Source organism: Mastigoproctus giganteus, chromosome 8, assembly GCF_048544385.1.
Source record: "Mastigoproctus giganteus isolate SK-2022 chromosome 8, ASM4854438v1, whole genome shotgun sequence".
Classification (NCBI taxonomy): domain Eukaryota; kingdom Metazoa; phylum Arthropoda; class Arachnida; order Uropygi; family Thelyphonidae; genus Mastigoproctus; species Mastigoproctus giganteus.
The window spans coordinates 102,341,228-102,366,106 of NC_143582.1; the positions used below are offsets into that span (position 1 = coordinate 102,341,228).

At 39.1% G+C, this 24,879-nt stretch overlaps 1 protein-coding gene across 2 annotated transcripts in view; it reads left to right on the forward strand.

Annotated features, from left to right (window-relative positions):
* The window catches only part of LOC150081743 (eukaryotic translation initiation factor 4E-like), a 221,544-nt gene that overhangs the window by 26,891 nt on the left and 169,774 nt on the right, over positions 1-24,879 (forward strand). For both annotated transcript variants that reach the window (XM_090379610.1, XM_090379608.1), the window contains exon 2: positions 393-535. In XM_090379610.1, the coding sequence (XP_090235736.1) occupies positions 393-535 (143 nt within the window). The remainder of the gene's footprint in view (positions 1-392; positions 536-24,879) is intronic.

The window sequence follows — 24,879 nt, forward strand, 5'->3', positions numbered from 1 at the left end:
GAGAATGTTGCTTCTTTGCAGCAGCACAGTTTTGAAAGTGTGATGAATGCTGGAACTTTGAAGTTAATATCCTATTGTGCTTTTCCAGAGTACAAGCATAACTTAATTTCCCAAAAACCTTGTTGTGGTCGTGTTAGCAGGTATTATATGCTGCCAAGTATGCAATAGCAATAACTTTTTTTGCTCATTCATGATGCTCTTATCCTTTATATATCTAAGTTTGGTACATGGTGTGCACATGCTTGTGTGTGTGTGTGTGTGTGTGTGTGTGTGTGTGTGTGTGTGTGTGTGTGTGTGTGTGTGTGTGTGTGTGTGTGTGTGTGTGTGTGTGTGAGAGAGAGAGAGAGAGAGTTTTTTTTATTTTATTATTACATTTTTTGTTTAATTTCTAGAGCACTGCTGATGAGATTTTAGAAGTTAAACACCCCCTTCAAAACAAGTGGACGCTATGGTTCTATAAAAATGATAGAAATAAATCATGGGAAGAAAATCTTATGGAAATTACTTCATTTGACACAGTAGAAGATTTTTGGGCGTAAGTATATAATTTTACACACCAGGTTCATATGTGCATGCATACTGCCCTGTCAAAATTATTAGACATTCCTTGAGAAAAAAATAAATCAATCCTTTCCTTTTCATTATTCCTTGTTGACTGATATAAAACCCACGTATGAAAGAGGTATAACTATCCATGAAAATTAGTTGAACTAATATGCTTAAGCTCAGTTGAAATGGATATTGAGAGCTGCTTGACATAGCTGAGTGACCAATGTGAAAGTAAAGTGGTATACATTTGAATTGACTGACATTCATTTGAATTGTGTATTGACAACAAATATAACTTGGGGTGTATGCATGCATTGATTCCCTACATGTTTGTGCCTTTTTTTGCCATTTTATGTTTTATAAACCTGTAAGATAATTTACTGTCACGTAATGATGGATCTGCAGTTTGAGAGTGCAAGTGAAGATGGGCAGGTAAAATTTACTAGCCATGGCCAGTTCTTACACAATGATGGCAGAATGAGGTATAGTCCCATAATTTTGAAACTATACCTGATGAAGTAGCCTTAAATATTCCACCTGCAGTGATGCACTATGGCCACAGATGCTGATACACATAATAAATCCCCAAACAAACAAACAAACAACAAACAAAAATCCACCTGCAGCACAAACCACTTTTATAAAATGTTGAAATAAGTTGTTTGGTTAATGAATTCCCAGAGAAACACTTCCTAGTTCATTTCACAAATATCATCATCATCAGCCATTTTCAATCCACTGCAGGATGAAGAACTCTCCAGCAACTTTCCAGTTCCTTCTGTTTTGAACACTGGCCATCCATTTACTACCCACAAACTCATGAATTTCATCTATCCATCTCCGCCTTTGTCTTCCAGGTTTTCTTCTAGCTCCTCTTGGGTACCATTCTGTTATTTTCTTAGTCCATCTGTCATCATGTCTTCGAGCTATGTGTCCTGCCCAAGACCATTTTAGTTCTTTAGTTTTGAGTTTGCTGCCTAATCCATGTGTTTCTCTTCTTATCTAACAGTCTGATTCCCAATATAATTCGTTCCATTCTTCGCTGTGTAGTTCTCAGCTTCTCTTCCATTCTTTTGGTGAATGCCCAAGTTTCACTTCCATAAGTCATGGTGGGAGTATACATTGGTTCATTATTTTACGTTTCAGACAAACTGGGATATTGCTCTTCAGTATGTGACTATATTTCCTGAATGCTATCCATGCAAAATTTATTCTTCTCTTGACTTCCAGCCATTTATCATTATTACAGCTAATACAGTCAGTCCTCGTATAACACGTGTTTACACTACACGAATTCGATCATACACGATTTATAAATAGGGGAACGTTATCTTATATAACACGAACCAAATTTGCTTATGCACGCGTCTTTGTGTTTACAAGAAATGGCAGTCGAACGCAGAATCACCCCAACCGAACACAACACGATAGGAATGAAGAGAAGATTCTGAAAATGTATTTATGTTTTTTATATCAGTGAAGGGGAAATACATTTCACCATAATAACGTAAAAACCAACACAATTCCAGCTATCGGTATAATTGCAAATGCAATTAGATCGAGTTTACTACCAGTTTATAACAGATTCCACTAGCAGAAATGCAACTGGAAATTGTTTTTATTGTTTTATGGTAGTAACCCCCAGAAATGTGCTTTAGTAAAATGTGAGGTGTTCATAGTGTGTCTCTGCCTTTACGGTTTGTTTATTCAGTTGCTACATGCGGGCAGCTTTGTTTATGTGTATCAAGCATGCCTCCTCGTTTTGTAATTGTGCTTTATTCCCTAAAAATAGTAAAATACTTAAAAGGTGTGAAAAGGAAGTGTCCTGTTGAAGACACTGTAGATTCGGAGAGAAAAAGAAAAGCAATATCGATAAACAGAGGTGGACTGGGTCAAAAATTCTTACGTGGTAAAATTTATAGTGGCCTCATACTATGGTTTATGGCCAAAATCACACCGGCCTCTGGCCCACCGGGGTTTCCCCGGTAAGGCTTATGGCCAGTTCGCCTCTGTCGATAGAGAAAAAATATGAAGTTGTGAAATGCTTTGAGCGAAATGAAAGATCATGTGATATTGCACATGCTACAGACCTAAATGAGACAATGCCGAGAATTACAAAGAATGCAGAGAAAATAAAAACAACTTTCATAGCAGGAACAACTCAAAGTGTAATTAAAATCTATTAGATTAAGACACAAAGAATTGGAAGAGATGGAACGGCTGTCATCTCTTTGGATAGAAAACCAAACAAAAAAACAAGTTTGCTTACGATAGAAGGAAAAGTATTGGCAATATTTTATTACGTATTTTATTACGATTATTTATTGTGTTTGGTAATATTTTGGTTACAAATGTGTGTTCAATCTTGGGTGGTTGGCACCTAACCCTATTTTTCCCATAGGGCCTGTTATTTATATTGCACGAAGGTTTCTAGGAACACAACTATCGTGCTATACGAGAACTGACTGTAACTTGTCTCAGATAAGTATATGACTCCACCTTTTCAATTACTGCTACTTCAATCATTATTTCCCTTTCTGTGGCATACTTGTTCATCATTACTTTTGTTTTAGCCATATTCATCTTTAGTCCAAAATCCTTACTAACTGTGCATAACTGATTAAGATTTTCCTCTAATTCTTTGGGATCGTGGCTTATGACCACAATGTCATCTGCAAATCGTAAATGGTTTAGGTACTCTCCGTTCACATTGACTCCTTTCTGCGACCAGTCTAATCTTCTGAAAGCTTCCTCAAGGGCAGCAGTAAACAGCTTCGCAGATATTGTCTCCTCTTGTTGAACTCCTTTCTCGATTTTAGATTTCTTACTGTCTTTGTCTAGTCTAATAAAGGAGGTAGCACTCTCATATATTTTCTTCAAAATCATAATATGTAGGGTATCTATGCCTTGTCTTTGCAGTGCCCGAAACATTGCCTTATGCTGTATGGGGTCAAATGCCTTTTCATAATCCACAAATGCCAGGCATAATGGTGTTTTATATTCATTTGCTTTCTCCATTAGCTGTGATATTACATGAAGGTGATCCATAGTTGAGAATCCTGTCTTAAAGCCAGCTTGCTCTTTCGGTTGATTCTCATCAAGTATTCTTTCTAATCTGTTAGTAATGACTCTTGTGAACAACTTGTAGATGTGGGATAACAAGCTAATTGGTCTGTAATTTCCAATTTCTGATTTATCTCCTTTCTTATGCAGCAAAACTATGATTGCATTATTCCACTGCTTAGGCGTCACACCTTTTCTAATGCACTTTGTGAAGAGCCTTGCCAGTTTTTGTGTTATGTCTCTTCCTCTCAATTTTAACAACTCTACAGTAACTTCATCTTCCCCCAGGGCTTTCTGATTCTTCATTTTCTTCAATGCATGTTCTACCTCATCAGGTATGTCGTATGTGTTGCTACTTTGTAATCCATTTTCCCCACTGCTGGCATCATTTCCTTGCTCCTTGTATAATTCTCTATAGTAGTCTTCTGCTATTTGAATTATGCCTTCTCTGCTGTTTATAAGTACACCATCGCTATTCTTCAGTTTCAGTATCATTTGTCTTTCTGTATTACTGCTCATGGCTGCTGATTTAAATCCTTTGTTTTCCTTGAATGCTTGTTCTACTTTTCTTGTGTTAAATCTTCTTATGAGTCTCTTTCTAATGGCTTTGCATAACTCAGTATACTAAATTTTTTCCTTGAAACTCAGTATACTAAATTTTTTCCTGAAAATCTTGCTCTTCATTTTTTGCCTTCGGTTCATCATAACAAGTGTTTCTTGACTAATTTTTTCTTCTTTGGATTTCTTTTTCCCTATAGGTTTCTTGGGCTTTATCACTTTCAGAAAGTTGTAATATTCCTCATCGATATCTAGGTCCTGAGCAGTCTGCAGAAGCTGAAACTTGTTCTTAAGTTCCAGTACATACTGCTTTTTCTCCTCTTCTGTTATCTCAAAGACCTTTGTATTATTTACTCAAGTCAGTTTTTCCCTTTCCTACATCTATATCAAGTGTACATCTTACCATTCTGTGATCACTTCCAACATTTACCTTATTCATGATGGTAACATCATTCACAATATATCTTCTGTTAGTGAGGATGAAGTGAGGATAAGAGTTGGAGACCGGCGGAATTACTTAACAAGTACAGGTCACTGTTGAAAAAAAGCTGTGAATTAGGGTTGAATTTGAAAGTGTCTGCAATTCTGCCCAGACCCGATAGGAGGGAGTATATGATGAAAGGCCTGTCGATCAGTTCGGCCCTGGAAAGATTGTGCAAGGCTCAAGGGGTAGAATTTTTTTCAGCCTGGTCTGTACTTGTTAACAGGAGAGACTGCTTCTACAGGGATGGGATACACTTAAATAGAAAGGGTGCAAGAATGTTTTCTGATGCTATCGAGGCAGTGTTAGGTGGGTCGGAAAACTGCTAGATTGGGGAGATACAAGGACTAATAGATTAACAGTAGCCACTGGCAGAGGTGAAAGTGATTCTTCCACTGCTTCTATTGGAATGAGGAGCAGCCTGGAAAATAAGATGCAGGATATTTCAGAGACTGCTGGGAATCATTGGGGTACAAGTAAACACATGGGTACAAGTAAACACAAGTAAACAGGTTTAGTAAATAAATTTGATGACTTTGAGATATTGCTCAAAACATCAAAGGCAGATATTGTTGGGATTTCAGAGACGTGGTGTCACAGAGCTTATAAGGAATGCAGAAGTGGAATTTGGGGAGTACAATGTGTACAGAAAGAATATACAGGATAGGAAGGGAGGAGGGGTTATGCTATTAGTTAAGAAATACATAAAATCCAAGGAAGTGAAGCCAGTCAACATCTCTGGACAGTGCATTGTCGAGTCAGTTTGGTGTGACATAAGCATTGGGAGATCAAAATTGAGAGTAGGAGTGTACTATAGGCCTAATGACTCTGATGAGTATAATAAGAAACTGTACAGGGAAATAGAGTGGGCCAGTAAATCAGAGTCTTATAATGGCGGATTTTCTACATCAGCATGTTCGGGAGGCAACTAGAGGGAGTAATACTCTTGATTTGATTATCAGTAGTGATTCTTCATGCATTAAGAATCTGCACATAAATGAACCACTAGGTGGCAGTGATCACAGTGTGCTGAAGTGGGATTTACTCAAAGAGGTAACTACCATTAGGGGTAAAGGGAAGGGTTATTGCTTTCGTAAAGGCGACTACGATGGACTGGGACAGTATTTAAATTCTATACAGTGGGACCAAATGATGATGTTACCAACAGAAAATTCAAAATGGGAAGCATTCAAAGAACTTATCTTGGAAGCTACTAGGCTTTACATACCAACTAAGAAATATTGTTCAAGGTTTAGGCCTAAATGGATGTCAGATGAACTAATGAGACATATGGCAGAGGAGAAAAATGCATGGGATACATACAAATTAACACGTGATACAGAAGCCTATGATAGATACAAGTTGATCAGTAACCAAGTTACAAGGGAGGTTAGGCAGGCGAAGGCAGATTACGAGAAATCTTTGGCAAGGGATGCAAAGAAAAACAGCAAAGAGTTCTTTAGTTATGTAAACTCTAGAAGAAAGGGGATGAATCAGATTGGTCAGATTGGTCTTGATATCGATGGGTCAACTGTTGATGATCCTGCTCAGGTAGCTAACAAACTAAATGAATATTTTGCATCGACATTCACACATCAGGAGTTATTCAGTGAGGGGAATGCCAGAGGTGTATTCAACTCTGGCAGAAAGCTAGAGAATCTTGTAATAACTGAGAGTAAAGTGGAGGAGAAATTGTTGAAGATAAACACAAGAAATGCACCTGGGGTGGCACTCTTCCATGTCCACTTTCTGTTCATCCTTTTCTTGAAAAAAGTGTTCATTACTGACAATCCTTGAGATTCTGGAAATTCCACAAGTCTTTCACCTCTTTCATTTCTTTCACCAATTCCAAAATTTTCTATAGTTCCCCTTTCGGCGCTGTTTTGTCTTTTTCCAACCTTAGCATTGAAGTCCCCCATAATAATAGTGTAGTGGGTTTGCTGCTCATCTAGAAGACTCCATTTCGGTGCTCATCTAGAAGACTCCATTTCTTCAACCTCTTCATCATCATGGCTCGATGTTGGTGCATAAATCATTATAACCTTTAGCTTGTACCTCTTAGAAATCTTGAGTATTAGTCTTGACACCCTTGTTGATGTACTTTTGAATTTCAAAATGTTGTTTTTTAAATCTTTATGGACCAGAAACCCAACTCCACCTTCACTCCTTTCACTGTTTCCATTGGTGTACAGCAGATTTCCACTTGATAAATTTATAAGTGATTAATTTCTGCTTCTTGTTTCAGCCAAACCGATGATATTCCAATTCACATTTTCTAATTCCTTTTCCAGCTCTAATATCCTGTCTTCACCAATGAGTGATCTTACGTTATAACAGGCCAAGTTCAGTTTGCGTGCACGGCAGTCTGGTCGTACCCAGAGATTCTTAGCAGACTCTGCTTCCACTCTGATCCTCTCGCTGCCGTAAGAAGGGGAGTGAAAGCTGCTGGGGACTGAAGGCCATTTGTTTTGTCAAATTCTTATATTCACAAATATACGTGGTTTCAATTCTAATCTCAATGATGTCCATTTCCATTTGCAGCTTGCAAAACCCCATGTACTTTTTCTGACAGAATCTGTTATCATTTAATTCAACTACTGCTTATCTCAGTTGCCCAAATTATTCACTGTATGATTCCTTTCGCCTCAAAGGTGGTACTTGTGCGTATGTCCATTCCGATGTTCTCTTTCAGAGAATTAGTAATTTGGAATCTCCTCTCTTTGATCTTCTCTGGCATAAAATCTCTCTACCTCATTGTCAAATTCATCTGTTGTCTCTACCGTTCTCCCAACTCCACTATTCACTTTGACTTCTCTCTTTGCAACTTGACTTCCTCCAGTCCAACTTTCCTAACAGTGAAGTAATTTTCCTTGGTGATTTCAATGTTCACAACTCCAGTTATCTTCCGTTTTCTAGCCACACCGACCCAGCTGGTCGAGATGCTGAGGCTTTTGCAATTTCTAATGACCTTGCACAGATTGTTCATTTACCTACAAGAATACCAGGCAATCCTAACCGTACAGCCAACATGCTCGAACTTTTTCTCACAAACAACCCTTCTAAATACACGGTCGAAGTGAGTAGTCCTTTAGGTTCCTCAGATCACAGGTGCCTCCATAGCCAGGTGGGCAGGAGCAGCAGTGCGTAACAAATTCTTCTTGATTAGACTGGGGTTCGAACCCGTGACCACCAAATACGGAGGATGTGGAAAGGTGAGGAATGACCACCGCATATCCCCGGAGCAATATGGCCATAGTTGCTAATGCTCCTAAAAAACCCTGGTTAATTAATGACTCCTCTCTAACAGAATATCTCCACTCTGTCTCATAGACGTACTGTTTCTGCTGCATGCCTTTTCTACAGATACTTCCATGGGCACTGTTCTTTTGAATTGGCTTCTTTAATTTCTGCTCTCTCTTTCAAAACAGTCCAAACACATTGTGCCACCAGCCAACATCCCATTTACTGTCCAACTTCAAATTCACAGAACCAACTTTTCATCTTTCTCGTTTATTCATACAACTGCGGTTTTTTGGAACAACTGTCCTTCATCGTATTTCCTGAAAATTACAGTCTACAGAAGTTCGTCTAATGTCAACAAATATCTTCTTTCATCTTCTCAGCCTCCAACACAAGCATGGTACTAAGTACTATAGGTTCTAATACCTCTCATGTTTAGGGTTTTCATAAAAAAAAAAGAAAAAAAAAAAAAAAAGAAATAGATATTGAATAGGGTGTAGCAGATGTTGCAGCCTACTCATAGGGTCTGTTGGATTACTTTTGATTTCTTAAAGAATTGTGGCCACACTATAAATGAATATTTCTTGCTATATATTGTTAATTGTATGTGCATCAGAGAATGTAATTTTTCCATTTTTGAGAATTTCATTTAAGAACCAGAGTATATCTGCCAGGGGCAAAAGTTCATTATGTTGTAGAACAGATATCATCTTTAAGGGCACAAAAGGTGATGTTGTACATGCCGGCACTAATGTTGACATTAAGACAAGCAGATCTGCATACTTAACAAGTACAGAGCAATGTTGAAAAAAAAATGTTGCAAGTTAGGGTTAATTTGAAAGTGTCTGCAATTGTGCCCAGACACATTAGGAGGGATTGTATGGTGAGATGCTTGTCAATCAGCTCGACCTTGGGGAGGTTGTGTAAGGCTCATTGGGTAGTATTTTTCTTAGAGTGGTCTATGATTGTAAACATGAGAGGAATGGTGGGATACACTTAAATAGAAAGGGTTCAAGAATATTTGTTGATGCTATCTAGGTGTATCAGTATTAGGTGTGTTGGAAAATTGCTAGCCTGGGGGGATACACAGACTAATTAGATTAACAATAGCTGCATGTAGAGTTGAAAGTGATTCTTACACTGCTTCTATTGGAATGAGCAGCAGCCTGGAAAGCAAGGTGCCAGGGATTTCAAGGACTGCTGGGAGTCATTGTGGAACAAAAAAATAAATGGACTATGTGAGGGTAACTAAGAGTAAGAACAAGTGCATGTATACTTGTATGTACACCATGCTAGGAGCATGGTAAATAAATTTGATGAACAAGTCAGAAGGTCGCTTTGCTCCCTTTTGCCTTGTGTCACATGAACCTGAATACGTTTTTATATTTAAATTTTTTTTTGTGGGGAAATCTCCCACACCCCATTCTTCAGCATTTTTGATTCATTTTCCGTTAATACAAAGAGATTTTAGCTGCCTTCAATTGTCCACGTGAAAAACATGGTGATGTTAAGTAAACACCATCTTTAGATAATGTTTGACCTTGACTTTTGTTTATTCTTGTACTAAAAGCAAATTTCACAGGAAACTGTGTTCTCCTTCGTTTGAATACATATGAATTCATGGAATATATGCTTTCGATCCAGCTGTGTCACCTATGGCATGTTCACAAACCAGACATTTCTTCCTTATTTACACTACACGTAGTCTTGTGATATAAAACATTATATCATTTTTCGTATCTTTCCTTTCTTAATTGTGAAGCCTTTAATTTATTATTTTCATATTTTTCAATAATCGCTTTGTTTTCTTCGATATCAGGATTTTTGTGTTGCTAAGTTGCTATGAAACAGCACTTAAAAATCTTTTTCTCAAGATCTTTTCTTTTCTTCTCAGCCTTTCTGATACGATCTTTCTCTTTTCTATTAGTGTCATTATTAACAACATTCCTAAAAGCTGTAGAGACTTTTGAAAAAATTGAATTGTTGCCTTGAGACATGTAGAATTCTAAAAATTAAAATCATTAAACTAAAAATTTAAAGCACTATAAATATTCTTTTATTAAGAGTTCGTAATAGTATCTTTAAGACAGATGTGTCAATCCCTTTGTTGTAGTATGACACAATAGCGTTAGTCCTGTCTTGCTGAAAGCAAAAAGTGTGCACATGAAAAGTAAAATATTGTTTTATATACAGATTTGAGGTGCTGGTCAAAGACATCAAATGCTGACATTGTTGGGATATCAGAAATGTTGGGCCACTCAGATATAAAGGGTGCATAATTTGAATGTGGGGAATACAACATGTACAGAAAGGATAGATAGGATTGGAGGGGAGGATTATGCTTTTAGTTAAGAAGCACAAAATTTAAGACAATTTGAGGCTAGTGCAATTGTTGAGACAGTTTGGTGTAACATAAGCACTGATAAAGCAAAAAGAGAGTACGAGTGTGCCATAGGCCTAATGACTCTGATGAGTACAAAGAACAACGTGTACAGAAAGGACAGACAGGATTGGAGAGGGGGATTATGCTTTTAGTTAAGCACAAAATTTAAGACAATTGTTTAAGACAATTTAAGGCTAGTGCATAGACTAGAAAGTCTTTTTTTGATTTATTGGCTGATTTTTTTCTACAGCAGCATGTTAACAGATGATCTTGATCTGATTATGATTAGATTATGACTCTTGATCTGATTATCAGCAGTGATTCTTCATGCAGTAACAATCTTTAGGTGGCAGTTATCATAGTGTATTGATTTTGGGTTTATTTAAAGATGTAACTACCATAAAACATAAAGGGAAGGGCTTTTGCTTTCGTAAAAGTGACGACAGTGGTCTCAGACAGTTTTTAAATTCTATAGAAATTCTATATCAACTGAAGATGTTACCATCATCAAATTCTAAATGGGAATCATTCAAGGTAATCATAGAAGTAATCATAGAAGCTACTAGGCTTTTCATTCTGAATAAGAAATGCTCTCTTCAAGGTATATGCCTATATGCCAAGGTATATAGGCCTAAATGGATGTCGGATGAACTGATGAGACTCATGATAGAGAAGAAAAATGCATGGGATGCATATAAATTACTGGGCTATAGAAGCACATGGTAGATATAACTAGTCTCTAATCAAGTCACGTGAGGTTAGGCAAGCAAAGGCAGATTACGAGAAATCTTTGATGAAGGATGCAAAGAAAATCATCAAACTCTCTATACTTATGTAAATAGTGGAAGGAAGGGGAGGAATGAAATTTGTCCACTCTTTCGATGGTTTCACTGTTGATGATCCTGATCATATTGGTGACAAAACTGAATGTGTTGAATTGAGTATCGTGCATCTACATTCACACATCAGGAGTTCTTTAGGGACGGGGATACCGGAAGTGTTTCAAATTCTAACAGAAAGCTAAGTGTTTTAGCATTAGCATTAGTAGAGGCATATGATGCAAGAAAGCAAGCTTATACATCATCATCGGCCAAAAAAAACCCCTCCCATTTCACCCATCCATTCACTCCAGAAGTTTGTCTAGTTCTACCTTGAATTTATTTAAGCTGTCAACTTCCACAACAGATGGAAGTTTGTTCCAGCAATCAACCATCTGCTAGCTAAAGGCAAATTTCTGCACCTTTCAAATTTTGCTACTATGGTGCAGCACGCCATTTGCACCCAGTTTGGCATGGCCTTGCATCAGGGACTATTGTTTTGGGTTGTGCACTACTTTTCTTCATCCTGGATGAAAATGTCAATATGATATGGATCAAACAATATGTGGAGAATGGAGAGGAACATTATCATTAGCCATATAATGCAAGGAAGCCTGAGGCTTTTGCTGCACCAGCAAAAAAAAAGAAAGAAAAAAGAGTATCCTGAGAGAGAGATAACAGAGTCAGAAATAGAAAGAAATCCAAAAGAAGTGGATTCCAAGGAAGAGAAGAATGATGATATCCTGCCCAGGACCCTGGGTGTGCCAAGCCCATACCAGATGTGAGCCTCTAGGGTCATACAAATATATGGTAATTCTACAGCATATGGACTTTTGTCCCACCTCGTGCAGGCATTGAAGGATAATGCTTTTATGCCTCTGATATATGCCCAAGTCATATATCAGAGGTGAAGTGGTTGTAGAAGTGTAGTCTGTTTCCAGTAAGAAAAAATTGCAGAGGAGTGATATCGATACCCTCCACCATATCTGATATATTATTATTTATTTACATAAATACAGAAATACATTAACAGAAACACTCTCGATTTATAATCATTCGAACCTGTGTAAGAAACTACAGCAGAAGATCAAGCTTCTCTTACAAAATTGTAAAATGCAACAAAACTCTCAAAGGCTCAAAAGTAAAAGAAATACATGTATGCACACTCAATGACATTTATGTGTGTATGTATGTGGCCTGTTTGTAGTGGCTCCAGGACTTGGTTTCATCTCCACAAATTGTTTCTGTCTCAACTACAGAATCTGTGTAAACAGGGCCTGAAATGTGAGCAGCCAACACCTGAATAACTTCTGCCTGGTGCCTGTCCCAAGGCAGGTGGAGCCATGCATAATCTACTATCTGCACCTCAGTAGTGCACTAAAATTTCACATTCACTGGAGGTAGTGCACTAAAATTTCGCATCCACTGGAGGTAGTGCATTACCAGTGGATGCCAGCAATCCCGTACTCAGGATGCCCAGTCCTGAGTACCAGCAGAAAAAAAAAAAAAATAAATAAGTAGAAAAAAAATAAATAAAATAATAATAATAAGAAAATAAAAAGAATAAAAAATAATAATATAATAAATAAATTAATAATAAATAATAATAATATAATAAATCAATTAATAATAAATAATAATAATATAAAACACGTGGTTGACATCTCTGAACAACCTCAAAGATCAAAAGAATTGAAGTCCAGGATGGCTGGTAGGTGACACAGGGAACAGTTCAGCAAGAGTTTGTTGAATTATCAAGTGTGGTGAAGCAACTGCATTCTTCTGCTGAAGACGTTGGTTAAGATTTGAAGGGCTTGAAAGTTAGTCTCATTTTCAATTAAGGCTTCCTAATTGAAAATGATTGACTTCTGAGATGTTCTGAACCTTATTTTTAAGTTTTGTCTGTTGTTCTTCGTAGTTGGGGCAGAACAATAGGATGCGGTTCCAGGATTCCTCTTCCCCACAGGAGCAGTGAGGAATTGTTGCCATTCTGAATTGAGAATTTGTTGCCATTCTGAAACAGGACAGGTTGCTCTTATGATTTAAGAGCAACCTGTCCTGTTATGATGTAGAACGTGCTCATGGATGGGTAGAACCAATTACAATGTGGCTTATTCATGGTAAACGGTGACATCTGGGATGAAAAGTCTGGTGACTTCTCCTGTGGGACTTTCATCCCATCCAACCTGCCAAAGGGAGGGGAGTTTATTCCATAGGTTTATTTTTTCCTGTTTGATATTTGTAGCAGGATTGCAGTCTATTCCACGGAGTGAGGTTGGTAGACCTTTTTATGTGTTTGTAGATGCAGCCTCTATAAGCTATATATAGGTCCAGGGCAAGGGCCCTCTGGTACTACTGCAGTGCATTGGTTGAAGTTGTTCTTGGTACTCAGTGTATCCCAAGCAGCATGATTCTTTGCATGGAAAGGAGTTTGGCCCAGATTTTGCTGTTAGTAACCCTATGGAACCAGACCCCAGCAGCATAGGAGGCAATTGGTAAGAACACAGCTTAATAGTAGAGAGATGGGGTTCTTTTGGTGAGGCCCCAGTCTGAACAGGAGATCCTGATGATGGCTGCAGGGAAGGCTTTGGTTTTGTTTGTTAACTAAAGCTTTGGTTTTGTGTGGTTGGAAACTGAGCCTGTCATCCAGTATGATGCCAAGGTCAAGGTGTTTAGTTTGTGCCACATATGGAATTTTCTTCCTGTGAATGAGCACTTTAGGGGGTCTGTGTTAATGCAACATGATTTTGAAGATCATTAGCTTTGTTTTTGTGTTTGATATTTTTAATTTGATTGTGAGGGTCCAGCTTACCAGGTCATCCAGGACAATCTTTGCTTGGTCCTCAGGGGTCCTCCTGGATCTTCCTGCAGTGCAAATAATCAAGTCATCTGCATAGGCAAAATTGACGTAGTTGTCAAAGCTTCTGGTAAGCCACTGGTCAAGTACGGAGTTCCAAAAGAGTGGTCCTAGCAGTGACCCCTGTGGGCAACCTCTGTTTATAAATTTTAAATATGACAGGTGTTGGGCAGTGACTTGAATTGATCTGTTATTGAAGTAGGGATAGTCTGAATGGTTGAGATCACTGGGGTAATGTCCTCACCGGGGTGAGTATATACTATTAACAGGAACAAGGACCCTAATAGAGTTATGATTTGTGCACTGTTTGTGGTGCAGAGTGGCATAATCTTTGTTGTAATGATTTCTGGGTTCCTGATGATTTTTGCTGCCTATGAGTTGTTGGTTTTACAGTAGACCATTTTATAGGATGCAGGATAACTTGTGACTACATCTGAGCGAACATACAGTTCCTGTAATAAGGCCACATCAATTTGGTTTCCCTCTGTTTTCACTTTTAGTTGGTCAGCTACCAGCCACACTCTTTGTGCGTTCAGTTGTACTATTTTTATTTCATGGTGGCAGTTTTTAGAGGGGCCTCTATCAATAGTTTATTCTCATTTGGTATTGGCTTTTAGGTATACGGGACAGCTCCCATCATTGGGCATTGATGAGGAGCCTTCACCGCTTTGCAGTTTGCACAGGCTGGGGGCTCGTCTTTTGCTGGGCTATCTATGTATTCGTGCCCTTTTTGGCCACAGTGGCCACATGTTGAATCACGCTGGTTGTGTATGTATGCGGTGTGTGGCCAAAGTGAGGGCATTTATAATATTTCAGAACTGAAATGTGCTCCTTAAACCTATGGCTTCCCCAGCCTGTGAAAATGCGACACTGTGTTTCTCAGATTTGCCATGCTGGCGTGGAGAGCTGGATTACCCAATTGACATTAGAGTGTGTTTTAGACTTAGCGTTGTATTTTAGGGTAATGTCTTCCTCAGTGTCCATGGGTAGGTGCAAACTTAGGTTTTCGTGGTAAATTTCCTCTTTGAGTTCTTCTGGGGTTACACCCTACTCTGTGTTAAATAAGATAATTGAGGACCCTTTTTTCTTGAGGGCCTTTGCATTTAAACTATATTTCGTGTATATTAATGACCTTCTTCCATTGACTTTAAATCCTATCCATAGTTTTGCCGATGATAGCACATTGTATTCCACTTTCCATTTTGAGAAACCTTGCCCTGCTCAATCAGCTTCAACTCCTCGAATATCCGCTACCAATTCCTTAAATGGTGATCTCCAGTGGGGCAAAGACAACTTAGTTCATTTCAATCCTTCTAAAACTCAGTCTTGTCTTATATCTCGCAAAAAGGATTCTTCTGCTCCTATTCTTATCTTTGGTGACACTCCGATTTCTAGGCAAGATGATATATCTCTTTTGGGAATTACTCTGACTTCTCATCTCTCTTGGCACAAGCACATTACAAATATTGCTTCCTCTGCATCTAAAAAAAACTTGGTTTTCTCTTTCGCTCTTGGTGTTACTTTTTTTCCAAACAGCTGTTCACTCTGTACAAATCGCAAATCAGCCTTACCATGGAATATTGTTCCCACATCTGGGGCGGTGCCCCCAAAGCCTTTTTCAGGCTTCTAGATTCCATTCAGAAGAGGGCAGTTAGCTTAATTAATGACTCATCTCTAACAGAGTCTCTCCACTCGCTGTCTCATAGATGTACTGTTTCTGCTGCATGCCTTTTCTACAGATACTTCCATGGGCACTGTTCTTCTGAATTGGCTTCTATAATTCCCGCTCTCTCTTTCAAAACAGTCCGAACACGTGCCGCCAACATCCATTTACTCTCCAACTTCAAACTCACTGAACCGACTTTTCAACTTCCTCATTTATTCATTCAACTGCCGTTTTCTGGAACTACCTTCCTTCGTACGTATTTCCTGAAAATTACAGTCTACAGAAGTTCAAGTCTAATGTCAACAAATATCTTCTTTCATCTTCTCAACCTCCAACCCAAGCACGGTACTAAGTACTATAGATTCTAATACCTCTTGTGTTTGGGGTTTCATAAAAAAAAAAAAAAAAAATTTGGTCATATTTGCATTACTTAAGATTGTTTGTGCCTCTTCTGGAGTTGGTTTCATTTACCACGCCCGAGTGCCTGGTCTTCTGGATATTTTTGATCTGGACAGTCTTCATTTGATCTTTTAGATTTTTTATCTTCTTTACTGTGTCACTTGTTTCAAGCTGTCAAGCTGATCATCAGGATTGATCAGGATTGTATGTGACTCCGTCTTTCTTGTTACTCTTTTGGTTTGAGATCCATCTGGTTTTTGGGTTGTGACTTTAGCGCCATTCCTCAATTCCTGCACAAAGGTAGTGAAAACCTCCCATTTTGTTTGCAGTTTTTTCTATTCGATGTAGAGGTTGAGTATCATTGTCTCCATTTTACTGAATATAGTAATGAGGACAGTGTGGATAGCAGCAATAACTCAAATCAGAGTTACTGCTGTGATCTGCCATGATTTGCTGTGATCTGATGGCCGTGATTTGTTCAACTGGTGTTCCAGTTAGAGGGGATAGAGTGGGATTCAGATTTGCAGCTGGTTCTGGTACTTTGTATCTTTATTTTATTTCATTTCTTTGCTGGTCTCTTCAGTCACATCCTGGTGTGAGGATGTGACTGAAGTCAATTGTGAATCCTTAGGTTCACTATTACCTCTCATTCCCCTGTCATTTGAGGGTACTTGTTTCTTTGTTCATTTCTTGCATGCTGGGCTGGTCTGTTGTCATCCCGATCATCTGCAAGCTCTGACATAGTTTGATCTGTTTTAGGCTTAATGGGGGCAACATTTTTTTTTTTTTCCATTTATTAATACACACAGTTTACATACATTCATATGTGTACAAAACTTACATAGATTTATATACAATTATATATACATTTCCATTCACATCATCCAGGGCATGTGTGCTTGTGTGTGTACATGTATCATGATGGCTCTAAGACAATAGTCCATCTCCACCTTTGTTCTCTGTGATAGTGTAGAAACTCTAGGCCACTTTGTTACCAAGGAGCAGCCAACACCTGGGCAGCTACTGCCTGGTGCCTGTACCCAGGCATGATGAAACCTGCCTGGGTCTACTATCCTGTATGTGCTTATGTGCACAAAATCTCGCACATACTAGGAGCAACAGCAAGGTGCCATTCATTCCATGTGGGTAAGGATATTCCTCATTCATTTCAGTATTTTCCAGGTTATCGGAACCAGAACTTCTGGTAGCCAGCCAAACAAGCCTGACATAAGTAAGCGGCAAAGTTTCAAGTTTTTACAGCTCTAGCTGATAGAGAAGTTTTTCTTATATTTTTGCCATTTTTATTGACTTAAATTGGCATATTAATTTATTTTCTAGAAGTAGCTTTATATTCCTAGTTATGATACTTAGTTTATTTTGAACTTAGATAGAGATTTTGTTGGTTATCACTTAGTATCAGTAAGGGTATCCACATGTTGAACAAGATTTTCCAGCTCCGTCAAATGCTAAGTTTTTAATTATATTTAGCCGTTTTATTGAATTTAATTGACATGGGTAGACAGTGCAATGTACAATAAACACTGGGAAAGGGAAAATGAGGAGTGTATTATTGGCCTAATAACTTGATGAGTAAAATGAGCAACTGTGCAGAGAAATAGTGGGCCAGTAAATCAGAATGTCTTGTAATGGGGGATTGCTAAAATTGTTAAAATTGCTAGGCACCAGCGATCACCTCGCTGGTGCCTAGCAATTTTAACTTTCCAGATATTAATTGGAACTTGTGGATTTCTGATTTGCACGCTAGCATGACTTTTGTGGATTTATTGGAGGATTGTTTTCTACAGCAAAATGTGTGAGGAGCAACCAGAGAGGATAATACTCTTGATCTGATTATCACCAGGGAGGTCTCTTGCATCAGGAATTTGCAGATAAAGGAACCGCTAGGTGACAGTGATCCCAGTTTACTGATGAGTGCCGACCGGGCTAGCCGGGTGGGTAAAGTGCCTGCCTGGCAACCCAAAGGTCGCGGGTTTGATTCCCGCCTCGGGCTTGGATCAAAGTACTGCAAAAAAAAACCTTGGGATGTGCATTATGGCCATAGAAGCCTATGCGCCAACAACTACGAAAAAAAAAAAAAAAAAAAAGTTTACTGATGTGGGATTTACTTAAAGATGCAACTGCCATCAAGGGTAAAGGGAAAGGTTTTTGTTTTCGTAAAGGTGACTACAGTGTTCTCAGTCAATTTTTAAATTCTGTATAGTGGGATCAACTGATGATGTTAAAAACAATTAATTCTAAATGGGAAGTCTTCAAGAAATTAATCTTGGAAGCTACTAGGCTTTTCGTACCAGCTAAGAAATACTGTTCAAGATTTAGGCCTAAATGGATGTGAGATGAACTAATTAGGCTTGTGGCAGAGAAGAAAAATCTGTGGGATGCATATAAATTGGCAGATATAAGCTAGTCTGTAATCATGTCACAAAGGAGGTTAGGCAAGTGAAGGCTGATTACAAGAAATCCTTGGCAAAGCATGTAAAGAAAAACAATGAATAGTTCTTTACTTATGTAAATTCTAGAAGGAAGGGGATGAATCAGATTGGTCCACTTGATGTTGGTGGTTCGACTGTTGATGATCCTGCTCAGATACCTGATAAACTGAATGAATATTTTGCATCTACATTCACACATCAGGAATTCTGTAAGGAAGAGGAGGACAGAAGTTTACTAAACTCGAACAGGGAGCTAAATGATTTTGTAAGAAGGGAGAGCAAAGTGCAGGAGAAATTGTTCAAGTTAAACATAAGAAAGGCACCTGGGGCAGATGGAAACTGTCCAGTTATATTGAAGGAGGCAGCGAGGGAAGTAAGCAAATTCTTAGCCCCTTAGCCCTAATGCTGTGAGCATCCTTAGATTCACGGGAGGTCACCACGGACTGGAGATGTGCAAATGTATACCCAATTCACCAGGGAGCTAAAAGGGTGACGCAAATAGCATTAGCATTAGTAGAGGCATTTGATGCAAGAAAGCAAGCTTATGCAGCATCAGCCAAAAAAAAAAAAAAACCCACTTCCACTTCACCCCTCTGTTCGTTCAAAATACCTGTCCAGCTGAGCCTTAAACTTATTTAGGCTATCAACCTCCACCACAAGGGATGGGAGTCTGTTCCACCAACCAACCACCCGCTGGCTAAAGGCAAATTTCCGCACGTCTATCCTACATCTGTCTTTCCTCAATTTGAATTTATGCCCTCTCAGGTGATTTTTCTGAGCTAGAGGAAGAATCCCATCAGCATTGAGCATGCTTAAACCATTCAAGGCTTTATACACCTCTATCAGATCACCTCGCTGGTGCCTAGTCTCCAGACACTGTAATTTGCAAAACTTAAGACTTTCTTCGTAAGAGCACCCCTTTGTTCCATTCACTAATCTTGTTGCCCTTCTCTGTACTCGTTCCAGCAGCTCTACATCCTTCTTGAAATGAGGCCTCCAGACCTGTATACAGTACTCCAGGTGTGCCTGACCATTGCCTTATACAATGGAATAATCACCTCCTTATCCCTGCTGGAAAAATTCCTATATATCATTGACAATACTCCATGAGCTACTCTTGCAGCCCATCTGCACTGCTCAGAGAACTTCATATCTGCCTGCACAACCACCCCCAAGTCCCTATCATTCTCTACCACTGTCAGTGTAGTACAACAGAGTTGATACGTTGCTCTGGGGTTGCTGTTTCCCATGTGTAGTACTTTACATTTGTCAATGTTAAACTTCATTTGCCACCTCTCAGCCCATCTGCTCAACCTTTCCAGATCCTGTTGCAGCAGCATAGTGTCAGTAGTGTCCTTGACAACCCTGCCAACCCTTGTATCATCTGCAAACTTGGACATTAAGCTTGATATACCATCATCAATATCATTTATAAATACAGAAAACAATAATGGACCCAACACTGAGCCCTGAGGGATTCCACTAATAACATTAGTCCACGATGAGCAGTGTCCATTGATTACCACTCTGTCTTCTCCCCCTCAACCACCCCTTTATCCATAGCAGCAATTTGCCTCCAATGTCACACTGCTCCAATTTGTGTAGCAGTCTTCCATGTGCAACAGTATCAAAAGCCTTTCTAAGATCCAAGTATATAATATCAAAGTTATTCCCTGCATCCAGTTCTTTTGTGACTGCATCATAGTATCCAATCAAGTTGGTCAGGCAAGACTTCCCCTTAACAAAACCATGCTGTGTCTGAGCTATAACTGAAGTCTTGTCTAAATGATCCTGCAGTACTTCTTTAACCAATGCCTCCATTAATTTTCCTGGAACAGAAGTTAAGCTCACAGGTCTATAATTACTTGTGTCAGCCTTTGATCCTCCTTTGTGAATTGGGGTCACATTTGCACATTTCCAGTCTATGGGTACCTCCCCTGAGTCCAAGGAAGCTCTCATAATTATGGCTAAGGGTTTGCTTACTTCCTTTGCTGCCTCCTTTAATATAACTGGATAGATCCCATCCACCCCGGGTGCCTTTCTTGTGTTTATCTTCAACAGTTTCTCCTCCACTTTACTCCCAGTTATTTCAAGACTCTGTAGCTTACTGCTAGAGTTGAATACACCTCTGGCATTCCCCTTGCTGAATAACTCCTCATGTGTGAATGTCGATGCAAAATATTCATTTAGTTTGTTAGCTACCTGAGCAGGATCATCAACAGTTGACCCATCAATATCAAGTGGACCAATCTGATTCATCCCCTTCCTTCTAGAGTTTATATAAGTAAAGAACTCTTTGCTGTTTTTCTTTGCATCCCTTGCCAAAGATTTCTCGTAATCTGCCTTCGCCTGCCTAACCTCCTTTGTAACTTGGTTGCATATGAACTTGTATCTATCATAGGCTTCTGTGTCGTGTTAATTTGTAAGTATCCCATGCATTTTTCTTCTCTGCCATATGCCTCATTAGTTCATCTGACATCCATTTTGGCCTAAACCTTGAACAATATTTCTTAGTTGGTATGTAAAGCCTAGTAGCTTCCAAGATAAGTTCTTTGAATGCTTCCCATTTTGAATTTGCTGTTGGTAACATCATCAGTTGGTCCCACTGTATAGAATAATTAAAGTCCTATTATTTTAACTTCTGTTCTGGGGAAAATAATGGAGTCTCTCATTAACAAAGTGATGCAAGATAACTTAAACAAGACCACAGTAATAATTCAGACACAGCATCGGTTTTTCAAGGGGAAGTCTTGACTGACCAATATGATTGGATACTACGATGTGGTCAAAAGGAACTGGATGCAAAAAATAATTTTGATATCATATACTTCGATTTCAGGAAATCTTTTGATACCGTTCCGCATGGAAGATTGCTGTACAAATTGGAGCGGTATGGTTGAGATAAAGGGATGGTTGAGTGGGAGATGGCAAAGAGTGGTAATAAATGGACACTTCTCTATGTGGACTAATGTTATTAGTCGAGGCCCCTCATGCTTCGGTGCTGGGCCCATTGTTGTTTTGTGTATTTATTAATGATATCGATGAAGGTATATCGGGCTTAATGTCCAAGTTTGCAGATGATACAAAGTTTGGCAGGGTTGTTAATGATAGTAAAGACAGTATGCTAGTGCAACAGGATCTAGAAAAGTTAGGTAGATGAGCTGGTAAGTGGTAACTGAAGTTTAATATTGACAAATGCAAAGTACTGCATGATGGTAAAAAGTAACCCAAGAGAAACATACCAGTTACGTGGTACTACACTCAGGGAGGTGGAGAATGAAAAAGACCTGTGGGTAATTTTCCAGTCAGATATGAAGTTCTCTGGCGGTGCAGACAGGCTACCAGAATAGGTCATGGAGTTTTGTCCATGATATACAGAAATTTTTCTAGCAGAGGTAAAGAGGTGATTATAACTTTGTATAAGGCAATGGTCAGGCAACACCTTGAATACTGCATACAGGTCTGGAAGCCTCATTTTAGGAAGGATATAGAGTTGCTAGAATGAGTACAGAGAGGGGCAACAAGAAAGATTGAGAGGAACAATGGGGTTCTCTTACCAGGAGAGGCTTAAATTCTGTAAGTTGCAGCATCTGGAGAGTAGGCACCTGCGAGGTGATCTGATTGAGGTATACAAGGCCTTCAATGGTTTGAGCACACTCATTGCTGATGGGATACTTCCACTTGTTCAGTTTAAGAACCTGAGGGGACATAGATTCAAACTGAGGAAAGACAGTTGTACAATAGATGTGTGGAATTTTGCATTTAGCCTACGGATAGTTGATTGCTGGAACAGACTTCCATCTATTGTTGTGGAAGTTGATAGCTTAAATAAATTTAAGGCTGAACTATATAAACATTTGGAGTTTACCGGATGGGTGAAATGGGAAGGATTTTTTTTTGGCTGATGTTATCCATATAATTGAGAGCTTCCTTCAACTCAGGGCAGATTCCCATGGACTGTAGGTGTGCAAATGTATCATCAATTCAGAAATTGGGTTCAAAAGGTGTCACAAGTAACTATATACCGGTTAGTTTAACTTGTGTTTCGGGGAAAATAATGTAGTCACTGATTAAAGAATCATCTAGACAAGACAAGACTGCAGTAATAGTTAAGACACAGCATGGCTTTGTTAAAGGGGGGTCTTGTCTGACCAAATTGATTGGATACTATGAATTGGTCACAAAGGAACTGAATTTCAAAAATAATTTTGATATCATATACTTGGATTTCAGGAAAGATTTTGACACTGTTGCACATGGAAGATTGCTGTACAAATTGGAGAGATATGGCATTAAGCGTAAGTTGCTAAAGTGATCGTTGAATAAAGGGATCGTTGAGTGGGAGACGACAGAGTGGTAATCAATTGACACTGCTCTTCATGGACAAATGTTGTTAGTGGAGTTCCCCAGGGTTCGGTATTGGGCCGATTGTTGTTTTTTGTATTAGCATTAGCATTTGTAGAGGCTTACGATGCAAGAAAGCAAGCTTATGCAGCATCAGCCAAAAAAAAAAACAAAAAACCCTCCCATTTCACCCCTCCATTCGTTCCAAATGCCTGTCCAGCTCAGCCTTAAATTTATTTAGGCTATTAGCTTCTACAACAAAAGATGGAAGCCTGTTCCACCAGTCAACTACTTGCTGTCTGAAGGCAAATTTCTTCACATCTATTCTACAACTATCTTTCTTCAATTTGAAACTGTGCCCCCCCCCCCTTTCAGGTGCCTAGTGTGAGCAAGAGGAAGAATCCCATCAGCATGCTCAACCCATTCAAGGCGTTATACACCTCAATCAGATCACCTCACAGGTGCATACTCTTCAGGTGCTGCAATTTGCAGAACCTTTGTTCCCCTCACCTATCTTGTTGTGGTGCCTCCGTAGCCAGGTGGGCAGGAGCAGCACACGCTTCTTGATTAGACCGGGTTTCGAGCCTGTAACCACCAAATATGGAGGATGCGGAAAGGTCAGGGAATGACCACTGCACATCCCCGGAGCAATATGGCCTTAGTTGCTAATGCTCCTAAAAACCAAATAATAACAATAAAACCAAATAATAGTCTTGTTGCCCTTCTTTGTACTCGTTCTAGCAACTCCAAATCCTTCCTAAAATGTGGCCTTCAGACCTGTACACAGTACTTTAGGTGTGGCCTGCTAGCAAAATTGCTATATATCATTGAAAAGACTCCATGACCTTCCCTGGCAGCCCATCTGCACTGCTCAGTGAACTTCATATTTGACTGCACAATTTCTTCCAGGTCTTTTTCATTTTCCACTTCCTTTAGTGTAGTACTACACAATTGGTACATTTCTCTTTGGTTATTGCTACCCATATGCAGTACTTTGCATTTGTCAATGTTAAACTTCAGTTGCCACTTCTCAGCCCATTTTCCCAACTTATCTAGATCCAGTTGGAATAGCATACTGTCTTTACTGTCGTTAACAACCCTGTCAACCTTTATATCATCTGCAAACTTGGACATTAAACCTGGTATGCCTTCGTCAATATCATTGAGAAATATACAAAACAACAATGGGCCCAACACCGAATCCTGGGGAACTCCACTAAATAACATTTGTCCACGAAGAGCAGTGTCCATTGATTACCACTCTCTGTCGTCTCCCACTCAACCATCCCTTTATCCATTGTAGCAATTTATCCTCAGTGCCATACCTCTCCAATTTATACAGCAGTCTGTCATGTGCAACAGTATCAAAAGCTTGCCTGAAATCTAAGTGTATGATATCAAAATTATTTGTGGCATTCAGTTCATTTGTGACCACATCATAGTATCCAATCAAATTGGTCAGACAAGACCTCCCTTTAACAAACCCATGCTGTGTCTTAACTATTACTGCAGTCTTGTCTAGATGATCCTGCAATGCTTCTTTAACCAGTGATTCCATTATTTTCCCAGGAAAACAAGTTAAACTAAAAGATCTATAGTTACTTGTGTCACCTTTTAACCCCCTCTGTGAATTGGTGACACATTTGCACACCTCCAGTCCATGGGGGACCTCTGCTGAGTCCAAGGAAGCTTTGTTGCCTCCTTAATATAACTGGATAGATCCCGTCCACCTCAGGTGCCTTCCTTATGTTTGACTTCAACAATTTCTCCTTCACTTTGCTTTCGGTTATTACAAAATCACTTATCTCCCTGATAGCGTTTGATAAACTTCTGACACACTCTCTCATTGAATAACTCCTCATGTGACTGTAGATGCAAAATACTCTATCAGTTTATCAGCTACATGAGCATGATCATCAATAGTCAACCCATCTATGTTAAGTGGTCCAATCTGATTCATTCCTTTCCTTCTAGAGTTTACATAAGGAAAAATACTTTGTTTTTCTTTGCATCCTTTGCCAAAGATTTCTTGTAATCTGCCTTTGCCTGCCTAACTTCCTTTGTGACTTGA